At 40.5% G+C, this 20,337-nt stretch overlaps 2 protein-coding genes and 1 long non-coding RNA gene across 10 annotated transcripts; 1 reads left to right on the top strand and 2 right to left on the bottom strand.

Moving 5' to 3' along the window:
* Positions 1-103: 103 nt before the first annotated feature.
* Positions 104-5,246, bottom strand: LOC143902684 (uncharacterized). The gene is made up of 3 exons (XM_077415796.1): positions 4,937-5,246; positions 2,887-3,684; positions 104-2,065 (listed from the first exon to the last, which is right to left on the bottom strand). The coding sequence occupies exons 1-3, from the start codon at positions 5,007-5,009 to the stop codon at positions 1,401-1,403; spliced, it is 1,536 nt and encodes a 511-aa protein (XP_077271922.1). The 5' UTR covers positions 5,010-5,246; the 3' UTR covers positions 104-1,400.
* On the top strand, positions 3,567-19,280 carry LOC143902687 (uncharacterized). 8 transcript variants are annotated; one of them, XR_013258448.1, is made up of 14 exons: positions 3,567-3,707; positions 3,860-4,170; positions 6,040-6,491; positions 7,078-7,703; positions 7,784-8,283; positions 8,976-9,363; positions 9,443-9,567; positions 11,620-11,834; positions 12,053-12,404; positions 12,917-13,221; positions 13,515-13,739; positions 15,221-15,325; positions 16,801-17,043; positions 17,210-19,280. It is a non-coding gene; the product is annotated as an uncharacterized LOC143902687 (long non-coding RNA). The 8 variants fall into 8 exon arrangements; XR_013258450.1 differs by lacking the exon at positions 12,053-12,404 and having other exon boundaries at positions 6,040-6,180; XR_013258447.1 differs by lacking the exon at positions 12,053-12,404.
* On the bottom strand, positions 19,154-20,331 carry LOC143902686 (A-kinase anchor protein 14). Its single transcript, XM_077415798.1, has 4 exons — positions 20,185-20,331; positions 19,919-20,029; positions 19,656-19,841; positions 19,154-19,286 (listed from the first exon to the last, which is right to left on the bottom strand). The coding sequence occupies exons 1-4, from the start codon at positions 20,329-20,331 to the stop codon at positions 19,167-19,169; spliced, it is 564 nt and encodes a 187-aa protein (XP_077271924.1). The 3' UTR covers positions 19,154-19,166.
* Positions 20,332-20,337: the final 6 nt, after the last annotated feature.

Genomic DNA, 20,337 nt, shown 5'->3' with positions numbered 1-20,337 from the left:
TATATAATATTGTATGTATATATATATTTTTTATTTCTATATATTTTTGGCAGGTGATCGCATTTGCCTGTAGCCGACTTTTTGCGGCAATTCCGGTTGCGCAATCCCGAATCACAGATACACGCCTTCGCTTTTGAGAACGTCCAACTTGCATCCCGACGTGCGGTTGCGTTTTTGAAAATTCTTTCTCGAAAGCAACAACGAACCACGGCGAATGCTGCATCGCTCTCTTCGTCGACTTACGATCGTGTATTATACGATAAAACGTAAAAACTTTCCGCTCGGTCATGTAGAACAAAGATATCTTCACATTCTCGAACTCTGGGGTTTGCTACATTTCGCGCACCTGTCATTTGTACGTATTTACATCTTACATAGCTTGGTAGCTGCCTCGAAGAGCCTCAGAGAATCTCATTTAATCCTAAAATAAAAACACGATGGCACTGCAAGTTCAGTCCGCGTCGATGATCAATCTCAATCGCTTAACGCCGCGCGATAGCGACGCTACGTCTTTAAATAGATAAGGTCACGAGTTTGGCGTTTAATAGACGCTCTCGAAAATTTCTTTCCACGCGTTCACATCCGTGTGCACGCCAATTCCGTCGGGACTATATCATAGTATCGAGTCGCGTGCATGCTAAAACGCAGCTCGATACTTATGTAAGGCACGACTTTACATCAATGCGATTCGCGCTAAATTAAACACGCTTATAAATTTAACATTATTATGACTAATTGCTAGATGGTCCCTAATTCGGAAGATGCTTGGAATAATATCATACACAATACTCTATCGATTCTTTCTAATTCGCAATGTTATCCAGCATTATCAGACGTAATCTTTGTTTAATTGTATAGAATTAAAACGAATTAATGCGATAAAGGAAAATTGACCGTTATACAGTCACACAATCCTTGATAATGTGAAAACGAATCGAAATTGTTCATAAATCAGTAATCGTATATAAGATTAATCTTTTAATTTGAATCAATTGTCAATGAGAAAAGATCCACGTTTTAAAGTCAAAAAAGCTTATGATTAAAAAGAACGTTAGCAATTTTGTGACATTCTGTACAGTCGCTGTAACAATCCAAATTTTCTTCAGTTTCTCAGTTAAATCTCTTACAATTAGTAGTATAATCTCGTAAGGAACGAAATCTGATTGTTTTGATTGATTTCTTAATGAATAATTGAAGAAATTTCTAAACTTGTTTTAATATCCTACAAAAAAAAACGAATTGTTTTAAGTTCTAGAATACCCTGAAATCTCCATCTAATTGAAATTTCCAATCGAGTTTTGTGAATCTCGTAAAAATTCGTGCTAAAATAAGTACGAAGTTAAATGAATTCTCTTTATCGATTGACCAACTTGATTTGATCGCTAGGTATCGACCGATTTTCAAGCGATGGCCAGGTTCAAAGTCATTGTGGCGGGTCTCGAAAAGGACGAGGATCTCGTCGGATCGGGATAATCGAACGTAGTCGAGGAACTCTTAACGTCATTTTCGAAACGGAGATGCAGGTGCTCCGGATTGGGTGATATCACCGATGTTCTGATGACCATTCTGGACAGGTATTCCGGATCCTTAGACATCAAATCGGGGCTCTCTGGATCGTCCGAAGGTGTCTTCTCTCTGCAGGGTCGTTTCGACGGTGCCGCGTCTGACGTCCTGGTGTGTCTGATGATTGCGGAGAACGCCGACGACGAGTCTTTCTGGTCACGCTCGTGCCCCAATCGAGGAACTATGACGCTGGTGGGCGACGCCGTGACGCACGACGTCGTTTGCGATCTATTCAAGGACGACGATAATGGAGCGCTCGGTTTCACCGTTGACGATGTTCTTTGCTGCTCGATCTGATCGGGCTTGTCCGTAGACGGTCGGTGATGGGCACGCATGCAGGACGATTCCTCGTGCTTGTAGAGGTACGATTTCAGGGCGAAAGCCTTGCCACAACGACCACACACATGAGGTTTGGTGTTCGAGTGCGTTTGTATGTGAGCTCGTAAATTCGACTTGTCAGCAAAGGCTTTGTTGCAAATGGTGCACTTGAAAGGTTTCTCACCTGAAAAAACGGAAGTAATTATTAAAAATATCTCTCCGTATATATGACTTAATCTCGCCAAAACCAACGCTTTCTTTTAAATGATAAATATTGAAAGTAATTACTTAAAAGAATGTCGTGCATTGAGAAATCTTGAATATATAACTGACGAGTTTATTTTAAAAAGAGAATACTAGTAAACAAATTTAAATGCTTTTTTAACAACGGAAATATAAAATATATAAAAATTAATGTAATAAAAAACAATTGTATATATACATATGTATATATATAATTGAAGGCAGAAAGTGAAATGTAAAATAATATATTTCACATTTTATTTGCGCTTTTCCTCGATTGAACATCTCAATTAATCACTCTTAATGTACTTCTTAGCACACTGAAGGATGTGAATATGTTGTTACGTGTCAACCGATTTCACAGTTGCACATCTGTAATTTGTAGTCGAAAATAGTGCCGTATCTTCAAGCGTGCCAAAATCACATCGTGAATGATTAATTTGCATTCATCTTCATTGAAAGCTCGTTAAACCGTACTCATCGTACTCACTAAAATAGTTTTTCTTAGTTTATTTACGTAATATCTATTATTGTAAGAGAGAAGGCAATCGGTCATGGACAAAAAACAACTCTGAGAGTCGAACGATTTTATCAAATTAAACTTATAGCGAGAGTTATTAATTTTTTTTTCCAGATACCTGATGTACGGTTACAGTAAATTGTATAATTGTTTATGGTCAACGTTATGAAGAAAGGCGGTAAATAAATTATGAGGAAAAGCGATTTTGGACATCGAGCATAGCGATATCAAAAGCAATATACCTGTATGCGTGCGTATGTGTCCCTGCAGCAGCCACGGCCTGGAGAAACACTTGCCGCAATAGTGGCACTTGCATCCCTGATTGTGGGTCCTCACGTGCATGCTGAACGCCGGCATACTGACGTAGACCTTGTCGCAGTGCGGGCACCTCCTGGCCTTTTTATCGCCCAGCGATCTGTGCGTCTGACGATGTCTGGCCAGATTCGAGGAGGTCGAGTATTTCTTGCCACAGTCGGGACACTCGTGATCTTCGTTGTCCTCCGGCTTGGGATCCACGGCGGCCGTTCTGCGACCTTGGATCGATGCGGTCGAAGGTACGGACGCCGGATCAACGCCGATATCAGGAACGACCGATACTTTCGAGTTACACGATTCCTCCTGCGAGGAGCAAGGAGAATGCCGCGGCGAGAGGCGAATCTCCAAGGCGGCGTTCTCCCCGGACCGAGTCTCCAGGATCTCTCTTTCGCTCTCAATCCGCTCGAAGAAGAGTCTCGTCCGTTCGCCCAGGACTTGGTCCTGGTTTCCCATCACTTGGACAGTAGGCCGAGACCCAAGAGTTCTACTCGCCTCAGCGGGATACTGCGCGATCCTGGGCGACGCCGGTCGCTGATAGATAACATTGCTGTGATGAATTAAGGTGCCCGCCGCCGCTGCCAGGCTCACCTCCGCCAGTTTCGTCAGGTTGTACAGCTCCTCAGGACACTCGGACGACGTCTCGCTACCGCACTCGCTGGCGCCATCGGAAGTTGGTTGACCGCCGCTATAATCGGCCAGTCTCACGCTTCTCTCGGGACTGAAATCTGTATTGAAAATGAAAAAAAAGGTTGGTATTCAAATTAAGAATATTATAGCAAATCTATTTCGATTGACAATTCTTAATTCATTCAGCAATTTTTTGACAATTATATCTGATGTTATATATTATGTTATCTATTTCCGCGAAAGTAAGTGTATTATTTTGATTACGTCTTTCAGCGGATATCGCACGGAACGTGATTTCAAATGCAACACCTCCAATAAATCTCAACGGAAAGCAGGGAAATCCGGCGTCGACTCGTAAAACATCTTCGGGAGCAGGGCTTCGTACGCTGCTCCGTTTTCGGGGAGAACGGAAATAGAGTAGCTACGCCACCAACCCCCGCACGCCCGTCGTTCCCTAGCGCGCGCAACGCGTTTATTCTATGTATTTCGTAGTACCACGTACGTGTACGCACATGCGTTGCGTCGCGTAAGGAAGCTCGCCTGCCTGCGGTGGGGTTGACGGCATCGCGACGGTATGCGTCTCGGTAAGCCCTGGCGTGTGTGACGCATCTAGCGTCTCCTATTCTTAAATCCGCGCGACACACCACCTTGATCGCGAAGCAACGACCAGTAAGATTTCTCCGGTTTTTAAATTTAATCGAGGAAGAGGCGACTTTGATTATCGCGTGTAAAAAATCGAGATTTTGGCGTCGCGATTTTTATTCTTTTGTGAAAATCATCGAATTGAATTTCGTGATTTTAATAGATGGCTCAGACATTACTTTGTTGACGCAAAAAAATTATCCGCGACATTATCATTATCATTAATATGCTAAAAGAATTTTTAAGCTAAACTTGCCATTTATAATATGTTGATATTTTATTGTTTTTATGTTAAATTATCATATTAGAGTTACATGATAAATATAACAATTTTTTTCAAAAGAGTTGGAATTTTATGTTTTTTTATTCCGTGTAAAAATTATTCAAAAATGTGAAAGATTAATGCCCCAGTATAAGTAATGCGCGAAAACATTATATATCAACTAGAATTTATAAACAATTAAATTCAATCGTAATTTTTTTTGCCAAAATTAATTTCAAATTATCAACGTTTCGATATTCTCAAATACGCTAAACTTAATTACTCAATAGCTTTAGCAAATAAATCACGATATTCAACTATAATAAAATGAGAATTTGATTACCAAGTTAAAAGTACTTTTTTTTACAAATGTTTAATTTTCAGATTCTAGTCTGATTAGTCATAATTAATTAAATTAACGCTTTGAAAATTTTTTATCAACATACCTCTTTCAGATCCTGCGATCTCTTCTTCCACACCGTTGTATCTGCGATGCGTGATCAGGAACGCTCGCGGCATCTTCCTCGTCTCCTCGATTTTTCTCCTCAGAGCACACAAGTCATCCTTATCAACTCAAGATTCACAAACTAACACACTAACAATCGCACCGACTACTACTTATAGTAAAGGGGTGACAACGCGAAGACGAGGTAGAACCGATGGACACGGTATCAAGAGGAAGGATTACGATCCGTTTTGGAAGCGTGTACGTCGAGTGACGCACGGGGGTTGCGTTTGCTTCGGCAATTTCGGGCGCAATAGTTGCCTCGGCTAAGATTCGGGGCTACATATAGCAACGCAACCTCCCTCGCTCTCCACCTCCAACGCTGCCGCCGTCGCCGCCGCCGCGGTGCTTTTTCGTCGTCGTCGTCGTCGTCTTCTTGTTCTTGTTCTTCTTCTTCTTCAGCTGCACGCGCCTCAGAAGCGTGCCCGCCCGGTTCCCTCCTGCGCATGTGGTGGTCCCATTGGTGTGTCGGCAATGTGCGACACGCGTGGCGAATGCTTACGACACGCGGAGAAGGGGGCGGATGAAAGACCGCGCGGGAGGAACACAGCCGGCCCCACACGGCTCACGCAGGGTGGTTGCTAACTACCCTTATCTTCTCTCGACAAGTTGTCCCGTCTCATTATCGCCCATTATTAGATTCTACCAATTGGAGCAATCATTGAATCAAATGCAAATTGACGAGATTAATTGTGCGGTACACTATACGATATTATGATTGCATGGTGATTCTTTATATAAATTTATCGATAAAAGAAATAAGTAAAAAAGATAATAAGAGAAATAGATAATTGTAGCATATTTTAGTATAGTACACACATGGATTTGTTTTATTTATGTGTCTAAAAGATCTTTAAATTAAAGTACAATTATTTATACGCATTAAATGTTAAAATTAGGATTATACGTATTAAATGTTAAAATCTTAAGCTACTCTTTTTACATACAACATTTTAATGGAATGCGTTTTTAGTTTTTAATTTGTAAATTCTTATAATAATGGAAAATTTTTAATTTAGATTGAGATATATATATTTGTTGCAGTGTGTGAATCTTCAGTCATATATTCAACAAATTTGATGAAACCAGCACTGCTCATCTATCCAGAGTGTTATTTAAACAAAGAACGAAGGCGAGCAGATATGATAACGGCGCCATTTCAACAGTTACAGGGTAGAAGCACAGGTTGGTGCGCTGGGTGGTTCTTCTGGCGCGACGCCAGGCGTCCGCCGAATTTAGCACCGCGATGCTGACTAACTCGCGTGGCATTCATTCAATCGTCGACCAAAAAGCCCCGCTGCCTGCATAGTATCTTGCTCTTTGCGCGAAACGTGTGTCTAAGGCGATTAGAGAGAAAAAAAGAGATCAGGTTCCAATCTTCCCGAGGCTTATTCGAGTTTATCTATGAAATATACAAATTAGAGGACACGAGGAATTGCCTGGACACTGGTTTTCATCAACAGTTTTGTGATACTGATTTCTTCTCGCTTTAAAAAGTTAATTATTATTTTTACTTACAATTGTTAAACGGTATCAAACATTGAATACTTTATATGACGAATGAATCAGAAATATAAATTTTGTCAAACCTTATTCTAAAATAAGAGATTATTTAAAAATGTTATTGATTTATATTCAGACAGATAATTATTTCGTTATTTAATTTTAATTTCTTTTATATTAATCAAAAGAGAGATCAATTCTTTTTTATACATTTAGGACTGGTTGTTCCAGCCTGTTGGTAAATACCTAATAGTTAAATCATATGTATGTCTTTGTTTATTCTTTACATTGGACAAAGATAGACATGTGATTTAACTATCAGGTAGTTTACCAATAGGTTGGAACAACCGGCCCTTAGTTTAATTTGTGAGACTTGAGAAACGTATAAAATCTCCATTTAAAATTTTATTAATCTATTTATAAGTTATAAATGACGAAGCTTATATACTCGTTTTTCAAGAATATTCGCGATTCAGTGAAAATGTATGATTCACAGTCGACTATTTACCGCTGTTCGATATATTTATTCTATCCCGCGTCATTTCTTCATGCTAAAAAAAAGTGTTTGAAATTTTTTAGAACAGAAAAGAAGAGAAGTTAAAGCATTCCGTATCGACTGTCTACGCGAAGGCGAAATATTTGTGAGCTTTTGGATAAAACGTGTGATTGCAAGAAATCTCTAGATGGGAGTCGCGGAACAGGTGTCTCGGCGGCGGTATCGCAAATCGTCGACGACGGTATCGTCGTCGAACGGCTAAAAATAAAGTCACGAGTTTCGAGCGCATTGAGCGAGCGAGCGAGCGAGAGCATCTTCAACCACTGACGCAATTCGACTGCAGATCATCCATTAACGTAACCGGCACCAATAGTGCTAGGTACCTCGTGGCTTTCTACGCGCTTTATCCGGCGGCGCATCCTACAGGTGCCCAAAGGTATTCCGTCCGCCCACTAGCGCGAATCGCGTATTTTCGGCGCTCTTGGAGCGCTCCCAGATGCGGAGGAGGAGGAAATACGCGACGTCGACGAAAACGATATGCGAGGAAGGAGATCTTGACGGATAAATCGCGACCGCGGTCACGTGCGGTTCTACTGAAAGAATACTCGGTGATGCGAAGAAACGAAATTTATTCGAAAGGCTCGATTGCACCAAGGAATGTCGACGAGATCTGAACAGTTTCGCTGACGGTCTTCGGAATGACTGCATGGTGATAAATTACATTAAATGATATATGTGTAAGTTTACTAAATCGGGACAAGTTTGTAAGAGGGGAATTTCCAATTTTAGGTAATTTCTCGCCTGAGAAAGATAGATAAGTACGGGGGCGGATATAGTTTTTGCGTCGAGGATACCGAGTCATTAGGAGTGATCCACGGGGGCGGCGAGATCGTTTAGGACGAGAAAGCGTGACTGTATCGCGTGTCGTCCCGTAAAGTATCCGGATACGCACGGTTCCTCCTATAAATCAGCGAGCTTCCGCACGCCACCCTCTTTTCTTCGTACCGGCGGGCAAGTACTTTCCGCGTACCGGAAAAAAGGAAAAAGCACGCGAACGCTATTTAAAAGGCTCGTAGACCAGCGGCTTTCCTAGCGGCCGCCGGAGTATGCATGAAGGCGAGCGCGAGAAGAGAGAAGGAGAGAGGACTTCGACTTCGCCGCTCCTCTCTGGCGGCCTCGGCATGGGGTTGTCGTGCTATTTTCAGGCCCCGCTGGCTCGATGCAGCTGTCGTGGTCTTCGGGTAAACCACCTCTCTTCTATTCCACGGCCATTCTCGAGGCGCGACAAGGTAAGCTGAGGAGATTGGAATCTAGAATCTCGCGACGAGATTCGTCCGTTGGCGATTTTTTCTCTAACTCGTTTGTTTCGCAAAGATAGACGTTCGCCAAATTTGCGTTTCTCGGTGATGAGCAAAGTCGAGTGAAGTCTTCAACTTTGAAAGAATCTTTGATTATATTCGTAGAGAAATGAGATGAATTGTAATAAGTAAAAATTATAGTATAACACTTGCAATAATTCCAAACCCCTTTTACTATACATTTTTATTATATATAATATATATACTTTTTATTGTATACTGTATACATTACTTTTTATTATATTTGCATGCCAGAGAAATGATAATTCCAACTTTTTGTTACTATATATATATCATGATAAAGTCAAGTTAAAATTCTTCGGAACAATGTAATATTTCTATAAAATATTATAATCTCGATGCAATTTTGTGACAAATCGTTTCAAAGTTTCGTAAACTTGTTACAAACTTGTCCTAACTTGAAAAATATCTTTAATATAAATGCAGATTTTACAACTTTATATTTGTGGTTTAAATTTAATAAATTTATACCAAATAGAATTGCAGCGAGATTACTAAAAATTAAATGTTGGCACCAGATGGCTGGTGAAAAAGTTCTGCACGATCACAAACATTTACAGCAGCACAGACATCACGAAATAATAATCAGAAAGAACTTTCAGAGCTAAACACTCGTGCGCCTAGAAATTCGCCAATCGGATGAACCTATTAAACTGTCCGGATTCCGAGAATAGCAATACGATGATGAGGACGCGCGCTTCCGCGAAACGGTGCGTCGCGTCGGCGCGGCGCGGCGAGAAAGCGGAATAAAAATCCGTGGGCCGTCTTCCGCGGACGAGCGCCCACCGGAGGATGAGGGATGAAGACGAGGCCGAAGATAAGCCGAGGCGAAGATCTGGCCGGGCGCCAAGACGTCAGATTTTCAGCCGTTTACGTGTACTTCCAACTTTTCCGTCTGCGCTTTCCTTCGCCTCCCCTATGCGTTCTCTAGGATCTCTAGGGTGCAATGACACCGGGCGACGCGGCTTAATGACTATTCTCTATTCACGGGTACGTGAATCATATTATGCGGGAATAGGCGTTGCACGCGCGTCTCGATTATATTCCACCGCATTGTTGCTGTTTTTAGGCACGTGAGTGAAAGGTGAAGATAAGGCGCCGTGGTAGTCAGATAGATGATTCGATTTTGCCTTAAATCAAGTTTCATGTGATGAACGCAGAAAAACTTACATGTTTATTGAAAACGCAAACAATGTGAGTAACATAATAAATACTTAATATAATCAGGCAACTCTCTTTGAACGAAAATGTATAAAGATTTAATTATAGGGGTTCCGCAAACCTAAACAATTTATACCTATTATTGATAATTGAAAGAATAAGGATGAAAATTAAAGAATTAAGTGTATATATTAGTGAAAGCTGTAATAGACAAATATCTTGGGAATATGGGTCTGAAATATTTAGACATGGCGAAGAAATATAACGGGTTGATACTTTCGATGGATTGAGCGGGGTTTGGAGGGAAAAAAGGTTCGAGGAGTGCCGGTGGCAAAAAACGTCGACCGGAACGACTCTTAATTTAGTTCTGGGTGCAAGAGGTTAACGCTGGGTGGAGACATCCGTGGAAGCGCCTCCCCTTAGGGGAGACCACCGTAAGACACGTTGGCTCGTGTTCGGAGGAATGTCCTCGAGGATAAAGGGAGACAGTTCCTTCCGGAGACAGCGATCAGCCGCCTGTTTCATCCCCCCTCTCTTCGATCGTGTTGCTATTCTTACACCGCCATCGGTACGAATTCAGCTACTTGCCCTTCGCTTCGGCATTTCTGGAGTGCTCCCCTTCGAAGGGAAGCTGCCCAAATGGTCATTTGATATTGCTCAATAAAATTCTACGCGCTCTGGTTGTCATGCAATATATTGAGTTTATACCACGTTGGAAGTATATATATATATATATATATATATATATATATATATATATATAATGAGTTCTTTTATCACTTAATATTACGTTGTTTTATTTGTTGTGATCATTTATTTTATATCAAAATATTATTCTTATTTCCATATCATAGTTTAGCATAATATTAAAGACAAGATTATTTTAAATTTATATATTATTTTTATATTTTTAAATAAAATCTCTTTATTTTTTTTTTGTATGATTTTCAGAGATAGATTACAATATGACGTAATTCAAAGGCGAGATCTCTTTTCAAGACACGATTGCACCCTTCCTTTTTATGGGTGTCTATTTATCTATTCATCTCTAAGCTCTGTTCCTGACGCTTCGATCGAAATCGCAGACGCCTCGTTCTCCGGCCAGTGTAGGGTTTCGTCGTGAAACTCGTAAATGAGCCCCCGTGACTCGCGCTTTTGAATGGAAACCGACAGGGCCGACGGTTTTTACGAAAGCTGCCACAGGATGCGGGTGCGCGCAACGAAGAAGGGGTGGCGACGCTCATTTTCGTTCTCTTTGGCGTTTTTTTTCTGACTCGCCTCTCCCTCTCGGTCTTGCGAAGATCGGAGAGAAAAGGGAGAAATACCGCCAGCTGATAGCCGCCAACGTCGCCGCCCGCCGCCGCGCCGTTTCTGAAAAGATTTGCCTCTCGCAAAATGCGAGCACGTGCTCGTATGCATGCGCCCTCCGCTTTCGGTTTTGCATGCCTACTTGCCACCTGCGAAGACGGGACTCGTCTCGTAGTGTACCGCGGTCTGACCTGATCGCAATTAATCCTGGCAAAAATAATTTATGAATAATACTCCACTTTTCTGCAACCTCTTTTGTCTCAGGATCGCGTGGATTAATAGACGATCAGAAGAATCTAATTCGTACAAGATTCGTTCTTTAGAAGTTCTTTAATTATAGAATACCTTTTAATTCAAAGAGAGGCTGCAGGTATCTTGATATCGAAATATTCAAGTAATTTAGGAAACAAAATGCAATAAATCTTTATATTAAAGATAGGCAATATATCGCAAAAAATCGCTTTTCAGTGACTAGTCACTGATATCACTGTAAAGTATGCCACTGATTCATGAAAAGTGAACGGAAGTCATCAACATGCCCGACATTTCGGAGTAATTAGCTTTGTAGTCACCACTATATCATGCGTAAATTGCTGGCGATCTCTTTTTCTTGACGATATTTGGATCATATTCTCTCTAAATCTGAATCAGTGACTATAGTCAGTTCTCGCTTGTAATATCGGAAACTCGTGATTTTCACGCAACTAATAAGAGACGACTCGTTAAAGAGATCTTATAGAAAACACTTTTTTAATTCTGCAAAATATCATTTTTCAGAGTTAGAAGAGTAAGATGAAGCTGCTTCTGCTTGGTCAAGGCTGTGCATTCGCATACCAGCGTCTTTATTCTCTTTCTTTCATCACTATTGCCCAGGCGGTCTTTATGGAGCGTGGTGGCAGGAAAAGGAAGTGAACTAGACGGTGAACGACTAAGGTCATGGTCTCAAACGATACAGTGACAAATTCGAGCAAGTATCGTCAGTTTAATTATTGGTACGTGTATATATATATATCAGAAAACATGAATTTTCATAGTGATTGTATTTTGATTAAAAAGAGCCGACCACAGTCGCATTTATCTCCTCGTATCTTAAATTCAATTTCTCCTTTATCTTACATCAAACGTCTCTGTCATTTATCATGATGATGAAGAAGACTCTCATCGACCTATTAAATCTCCCCATGATTTTATTCGATACATGTGTCGACAGTTGATCTTCATCGTCGGCGGAAACGCTATTGTCTGAGAACATCTCCTTGTCAGATCCGCATCGCTGGAAAAACGGCGAGAGGGGCGGTTAAAGGGACCCCGGAGAGGGTCGCAGATACACAACCGAGTCACCGGTGGCAATAGGCACGCGACCGACACGCGCCCGTTCTCTCCATCTCTTTCTCTCTCTCCCTCTCTCTCTCCGTCGTCTCATCTCCGGGCTCGAATTCCCTTTTCCACCGCCTTCCCTTTAACACGCGTGCGTGTACAAGACGTATGCGACCCACGCACGCGATCATCTCGGGGCTTTACGCCCATATGGGATCTCAAAACATCGGTAGCAGCAATAATCGGTAGTTCGTGTTGCCACGACGATTTAATCAAATCTTTTTATAAACCTTAAAGTGTAAAAATTCTTTGTATATACCAATATGTTTTTTTAAATTAAAATTTAGAAAATACAAATATGCAATTGATATAAACAAGGAACTATTGTGGCGGATGAGGCGTTTCCCGAGCTTTTGCTATTTTTCGTGCTGTGTAAAACAACTCGCGACTCCAAGCACTGTGATTTATCCGGCTTATCAAGAAAAATACTTATATCACTGTTATTTAGATGGAAATTATTAGTCTGGCTTCTGTCTTCCATGGCTATCCACAAAGAAAAGCAGAGTAGTTATGAATAACATGATTAAGTAAAAGACATATGCAAATAACAAAACTAGCATATCTGAAGCACATACAATTGTGCAACCGACAAGAATAATTTGACGAATTGTTAATAGTGTGCAAAAATTGACGAGTACTGACGTTATGGTGATAATGGAAAATTAATTCTGTATTTCTTAATTATACTTTGTTTCAGACATAATTTTGAGATATCCTTTGACGCAAAGGAGTTCGAAATAATTCGTATAAACATCGCGTGCGTCACGATGTGCCTTGTGTAGCGGTATAATATTAGACACCCGGTGGACGCGCATCTTGTTCGTTGATATCTCGCCGCTATAAGATCCACGGGAATATCGCGCTGTATACGTGCGTGCGCGTTTTGGATATGCGTGTGCGTGCCCATTCAGAAACTCTTCTTTCTAGTGGCCCATTGAAGAATCCAGCCGCGAGTCGATGCGCCCGTTAAGCCGTGTTATCTTAATACTTTGAGGACCGAAGGTATTGGATTTGTACCTTGCTACTTTGCCTCGTGTTTTCCGGAACTCATGAAATCCATCTACGAATTAGACAATGTCATGTTATGAAGTTTACACAAGATTTATATGTTGGAAGCAGCGTAAATCTAATTTCACAGATATTTAATCAGAATTGTCTTACTTTATATTTAAATCAAAATTAATTGATATTGATTAGTTAATAATTCGACCCATACCATTTATATTCGACTTACACGCATTTGCAGAATATGAATTGTTTTTTAATAAATTTAAATGATGTTTGAATGATTATAGGGATGTATCTGCACCGCATCACGTGGGACATACTTAGCGATCGAAGCTAGTAAAAGAATGATTAAGGTCGATGAAGACGAAAATGCGATCTGTCGTAACGAGGGAAATCGGACATCTCTAAGTTTAGCTTCTATTTGCATGCAGATCAGGGACGGATTCGAGTTGCCAAGGCGCCATAACATATAAGAATCGATAGATTTTTTTTTAATGGAGAGATTCAAGAAGGTATATAAAATACTCGTCAAGCAGCAAATCGTTTTGTTTTAATCCAACGTGCGAAGCAACATTTACGATTTTTGAAGTTCTCTAAAAAAATATTAAATTTTTAATATCCACGAATTATTGAGTTTCTTTGAACGTTAAGTCTTTTAATCGTCAATTAGATAATTATGTAAAATAATTTCGATATAATTGAATTAACGCGTTTAAATTAATCAATTGACGTTAATCCGGCGTTTGGCAAGCCTCTGTAAAAAGTACCGACGTTGCACAAGGATATTTCTTTACTACGATCTAGAAATACTAATTTCGGAATCGCGCCCCACCAATTTATCTCTCGCCTATTGACGAAAGCACAACGTAACAGGAAGCATAGCTCTCGTGACGATTGTCGGTTTCCGGACAATTGCGTTTGCTTGACGATTGTCATAAATCAGATTGCATCTACCAAAAAACAAAACGATTAGGCAACATTAACTAACGATAAAACGAGGGTAGGATGTACTTATAAAAGAAAGTATATTTGTATGATAAAACAAGAATGAGCCAAGATGTAGAAAAGATACATTCATTCCGGAAATAATTTATGAATTTATAATAGAATTTCCACTGGTTTCTATGTTATCAAATTTGATAAGGAAGTAGTTATATATATATATATGTACATATAGTTAGTTACACATTTTTGTGTAAGTTATTAATGCAACTATTATATAAAATTGCAAGCGGCACATTCGCCTAATTTTATGCTTCTGACATCGTAATTAAAAACATCTTGCGCAGGTGTGGCCAGCCCTTCATAGAAGTAGCAAATAGAACGATCGCACATCATAGAACGTTATTTAAAAAAAATCTAATTAAGTAGAAGATATGCCAGCAGGCTGGCACTTTTCAATCCTGAATCGAAATATCGCAATTTTGTACGGGTGCAACGAGTTTAGAGGCGAAGTTTTGGCCGATTACCAACGATTACAAACGATATCTACAGACAACGACGATGATAGCAAGCGCTTGGCATGGTGCGGATCGCGCTTATGTATCGCGACTCGATTTAACTATCGCCGTTTATATTATGTCCGTGTCTACCTGTCGTCGTGCAAGAATCCGTGGATCCGGCCGATGCCAATGATCGAAAAATAGATACGAGCGCAACCTGTTCGAAATAGCCGAAGTGAAACCTATGACACGTAGAGCGCGTGGTTCTTTCAAGCTGCTGTAACATTGCGTCCAAACTTATGGATCGTCAATTAATTTATGATATAATCAATATTAAAAAATATAAAATTTTAATAAAAAGATGGCTCTATTAACTTTTGAATTTAGGGACTATATATATATATATATATATATATATATATAAGTATTGAAATTAATTGAAATATGTAATATATCCTATTTAGTTATAGAATTGTGTACATTAATTTTAATTTTAAAACTGAAATATTTTAATATGCTTCTAATCTCCCTTTTAATTTTCTTTTTCGCAGGTCAAGAGATCACTCGCGGCCGCGAAGGTGTCTAAGACCAAAAGGAGGAAGGAAATCTAATTATAGAAGTCGTTGTACCGCGTGCTCGGCGGAGAACTATGGAGGGTGAGTGCGGGTGCACGAATAAGAATCGGTTGTGCATTGGGCGGTCATAAAATGCAGTCTGCATCCGCTCGACGCAGATGTACTACGGAACGGGGTTCGTTCCTCCTACGAGGAGTCCGCAAAGGATCTCTCGTTTCGGTGTTAGGCGACCTACCGAGATGTGCCCGGTACAATGAACTAGAATGAAGATCCGCGAAACGCGATTAATCGAACCGCGCGCGAGAGACTCAGCTCTCTTTGAACCCTCCGGATATTGCTCGGATGGTTCAGATTAAAGCAGGGATTTGAGTACATTGCGTTTGTTTATTTGTTGCAATCTCCATGTATATACATACATTTGGTTTATTTTATTTATATCGAGATATTATAAATATATGTGAATGAAAAGAGAAAAATGAGATAGTTTACGAATAAATTATTCATACGTATAAAGAGAGACAGTATAGGAGTACTATACTGTATCTCTGTATACCAGTACTTGTTTATCTAAACGCTCAGTATTAATTTATTCATGATAATGTAAGATAGAGTGAGGGTAGTATTTAAACTGTTTTAAAACAAATCAAACATTTCAAATGGATATCAAAGACGATATTTTCAAGAATTGATTCTTCAATCATGAAATTAATGAAAATGAATTAAGATTAAGTATATTATCTCATGCTTGATGATAATCGGTATTTCATTGAGCACTTTTTAGCATATTAACGCGTTTAGTATAGCATGACTTTATTCATTACGTCGTTCATTCATTCGGGAGCCATGTGGTTCATCATTATTAACCCGTGCGGTACTTCCTGTCTCGTGCAGTGATAAAAAAGGATTCTAGTACTCCGTGCCGAGTTTTTTATACTGGAAAAGATCACGAGAATATTTCAAAATTATATATATATATATATATATATATATATATATATATATGAGCGTGTGTATAAAATATAATAAAAAATTATTTTAGATACATTAAATGTATCTATATATATACATTTTTGCATTTTGCATGCTTTACGTACTCAAGTTAATTAAAGAATCAGTGCCGGATAGTCTTAATTTTTTATAATTAATCACGATATCAAATGCAGATGCGATCTAAAGAAAATTTTTTGCACAAAATTATAGATCTCCCTCTGTAAAGAAATAGAATCTTTCCTTTTCGTTGTTATCATTACACTTTGCAAAGTTTTCTTTCAATTTCGCTAATGTAAGCTTTCGCCGATCGTTCCTGGAGCAAGGTCCGATCGCGCCGTACGTCGACGAGTCCCAGCTGCTAGATCTCGCGCGTGATCAACTCGTGCCGGGCAGGCTGCGATTATTATTGTTTCCCTTTTTCTCTCCTCTCTTTCTCCAACTCCCTATCTCTCTCTCTCTCTCGCTTTCGAAGTAGCCGAGTGTGTGCCCGTGACGTGGCCATGTAAGGGCTAGGCGGGGGTGCCATGTCGGAGCCGCTAATTTTAGATCGACTCCCGTGCTTCCAGGAGTCGACTCGGCGAATCGGCAGCTGGTGAATTCGACGAGCTGCTGCCTCGCGCGTGCACGTGGGTCCGGTATACAATGCGTGTCGCGCAGCGTCCACCGGTCATCCCCCTTCTCTCGTCTTGGAGAAGGCCGACGTGTCCGATCGTCCTGGTCCAGATGTATCTCGCGATCTCGCTCCCCTCGAGACATGCGGCCACGATCGATCAAAAAAGTTTTGCGTGTCGTGAAGAAGTTGCGTTGAGGTATTGAGTGCCGAATTTCAATGTTTCCTTCTTCTATAAATTAAAATGATAAATATACATACAAGTATAATACACATAATAAATATCTATATACGTTTTTATTAGTTCTATATTTTTTAATTTTATTATATTAATGTATATTAATTAAGTTCCTGACTGTGTGCAGCCCGCAGAGTTAGAACACGTCAGCGAGAAGAACCGGAAACTGAGTGGAGACTTTGAAAAGCGTCAGAGAGAGAGAGAACCGCGGGTAGAGAGAAACGCATCCGAGACGCATCCTTTCGCTTCCGACGTAAAAAGGGGGAAACGAACGTTCCTTTGAGCGCGTGAACCGAGGCGGCAGGGGGTAAACGGGAGATCTGGTGGCGGCTGGTGCAGCGGATGTTTGAAGCTGAAGAAAGCGAGACGGTGGTTCCTGTCGTGGCTTCCCTCGCGCTTCGTCTCCGCTACCGCTGCCTCTCGCGGTCCCTCGCGATCCTCCTTTTCTCGGTCAGCGTAGGAGGCACACATTTTCGGCGGATGTGATGTTTAGGACAAGAACCACCCCGCGACTGACAAAAAGCCCGAGCGCAGTATAAATAGGCGGTGGTTGTTACCACCGCGGTCGGCGGTCGTAAACTGATATCACGCGCTTTTGACCCACATAACTCGGATTGATTATTTGTGAAACGACGAGCGATCGGTCTTTTTCCCGGCGTCTTTGGAGAATGGATCCTCGACGGAAGGAAATGAGGATGATCGCGTCAGACATGGAATTCGTTGAACTTTAGTCGAATCCAACAGCTATAGCGTGATCTTTCATTACACATATCATTACATATATTATAGTCGCTAAATAAAAAAAAAACAATTAAATGTAGCTATGACATACCCATGGTCTTACATACACCACACCAAAAGCGTTCAGGATATCGAAAGACACGTATATAATACCAGAATTTTTCCTCTGGAATTTCTCTGAATGCGTAAGAAGAGAAATTAAATCAATATTGTTAAAAGCGCAATCACGTGTCCGGATTTCGACGTGCCCGACACGTGGTCTACTGTCTCTTCTGGCTCCTGCTGAGACACCGAGAGACCTCCCGGTGTCGTCCGGCCCGCATGTGCGCGAGCGAGAATCTCTGGTTTTCGAATTGTTTTATCTGTTCGTCGGTCTTATTATCCAAAGCTGAGAATGCATAAAAGAAATGTCGGGATCGGGCCCAGGGACCAACGCGGGGCTCACACCTCCTCGGGTGTCCTCCGCGGGATTGTAGATTCTTTTTGTGGTCGGGGTGCATCAACTTCGTGGGAGAGGATAAATGAAACCAAACCACTTATTGATACCTATCTTGGTTCGATGCTAACAGATCGTGAAGGAATTGTCTATAAATGGAAATATTATAATACGTATAAAGACGGGAAGAGTATTTTTATGTGTACAATATACAATATTTTCTCAAGGAATTTTTTATGTAAATTCGAATTTCTATAATTATTTTATAAATTGAAGCGACTATAAATGATATACAGTAACACAGGAAACAAATATATTTATTTTAAAATTTTTATTAAGAAATTATACTGCCAATAAATCGATTCAGTAAATTTTCTACTTTTACATTCAGTCTTTCGTTTCTACAGCTGTAGAAGGAAATGCTGTCGATGCTGTAACAATTGGCGTTAATGATTTAACGCAAAGGTCGTAAATGTACGATTGGGAATGGCAGCGCGCGGTGCGTATATACTCTCTTACGGAGCGGGGTATCACCTGCTCGTATTGTTTAACCGAACGAAATGAAACGGCGTCCGGTGCTAGACCAGATTGCGGCCGGCGCGTGCCCGATTCGCGGAAATCCGACACTCTTACTTTTACGACATTCTGCACGGTGCGGGCGTTTAAAAATCTGCCTTGAAAAGTTGCAGCCGTTCCACGGTGCGATGTGGCAAAATCGTGCTTGCGTTTCGATACACACGGATATATGTTTGAGATGTTATCGCATTTTCATTGCCGCATGTAAATTCACATGTAAATTCTGATTACTTTTAATTTAATTAATCATAAGTAAAAATTGTTTTACGATTCTACAATTTTGAGGAAGAAAATATAACTTTTTTTTCACAGAAGAATAGCGAGATATATTTTAAAACACGAAGGTTTTGAACAGCATAGTCTTCATGTCGAGAATGTCGTAAAGCCACTTCGGTTTAAAGACTACGTCCAACCGATGCACAAACTGGTGTCCCTCGAATACATACGTGACCTATCAAAAAAGTTATTCGCGTTTACGGAAACGTGTTTAATTTAAAATCTTTAATTTGACACGCGAGGCTATCTATATGTAAAATCTGGCTAATATCCTAGACTCCGAATCCAAGTTCGTGTAAATGTAATAATATATATGTATATATATATATATGTATATATATATAGTACGGTATACTTTCATATTTTAAATATTTATATTGTCATTCGAACCATGATAAGGCATGCTAAAAGTGATTCCCGATACTACCCAGATCTCGTTCACGCTGAGCGATGTGCAGTCAACGTGCGCACAGGAAAGAGAGGGAAAGAGAGAGAGAAAGACAGAAAGAGCAAGGGAAAGAGCTGAAAATATACATAAACTAACGTCGACTGGAAATTGCGGCGGCTGCACGCGACTCGCCGCGATGCTGAAGAACACACTGACAGTCACATATGGCTCCGGATATGACGGTGTCGGTATGCTCCACAGGACTTGATACATGTAGAACTCGGTGGTCCTCTCTCTGTTAAGGCCGATAAACTTTGCGTGGAACATCCAGCTTCTCAGAGCCTGCAGAAGATCGATAAAACACGTATTTCAATTTCCCTTCCCTTGGCGCGATCGATCTTTTTTTTTTTCAATTGTACCGATAATTGGTTCCATCTGAGCATCTCCTCTTTCACACATCGCAGACCGTTTCGCGCATTGATATTTCCACACGTAGGCCATTCGGTGTAGTTGAGCGAGGACTGATGATCCTAACAGTTAAGAGCGATCGATACAAGTAATTATTTACGAGCAAGCAATATAGACAATCGTTACATGTACATATGAGATATCGTTTCAATATGTACGAAAATGTATGAGAATTATTCAGATACACCGTAATTGGCAGGTAAGAAGCTTAACGAACCATGACATCGACAATTTTTATTGCGGCGGTAACTGCGGAATCGACGAATCTTCTCACGAAACGCGTCACATCTTGACAAGATTCAACCTGATGCTCTTCCGCAGGCCGTGTATTATAATACACCGACCGCCTCTTTCGCATAAACATGCTGAT

This window comes from Temnothorax americanus, unplaced genomic scaffold (genome assembly GCF_048541705.1).
Source record: "Temnothorax americanus isolate GAGA-0224 unplaced genomic scaffold, ASM4854170v1 Scaffold4, whole genome shotgun sequence".
Classification (NCBI taxonomy): domain Eukaryota; kingdom Metazoa; phylum Arthropoda; class Insecta; order Hymenoptera; family Formicidae; genus Temnothorax; species Temnothorax americanus.
The sequence above is the reverse complement of the archived record's forward strand: the minus strand, read 5'-3'. Positions and strand labels throughout refer to the sequence as shown.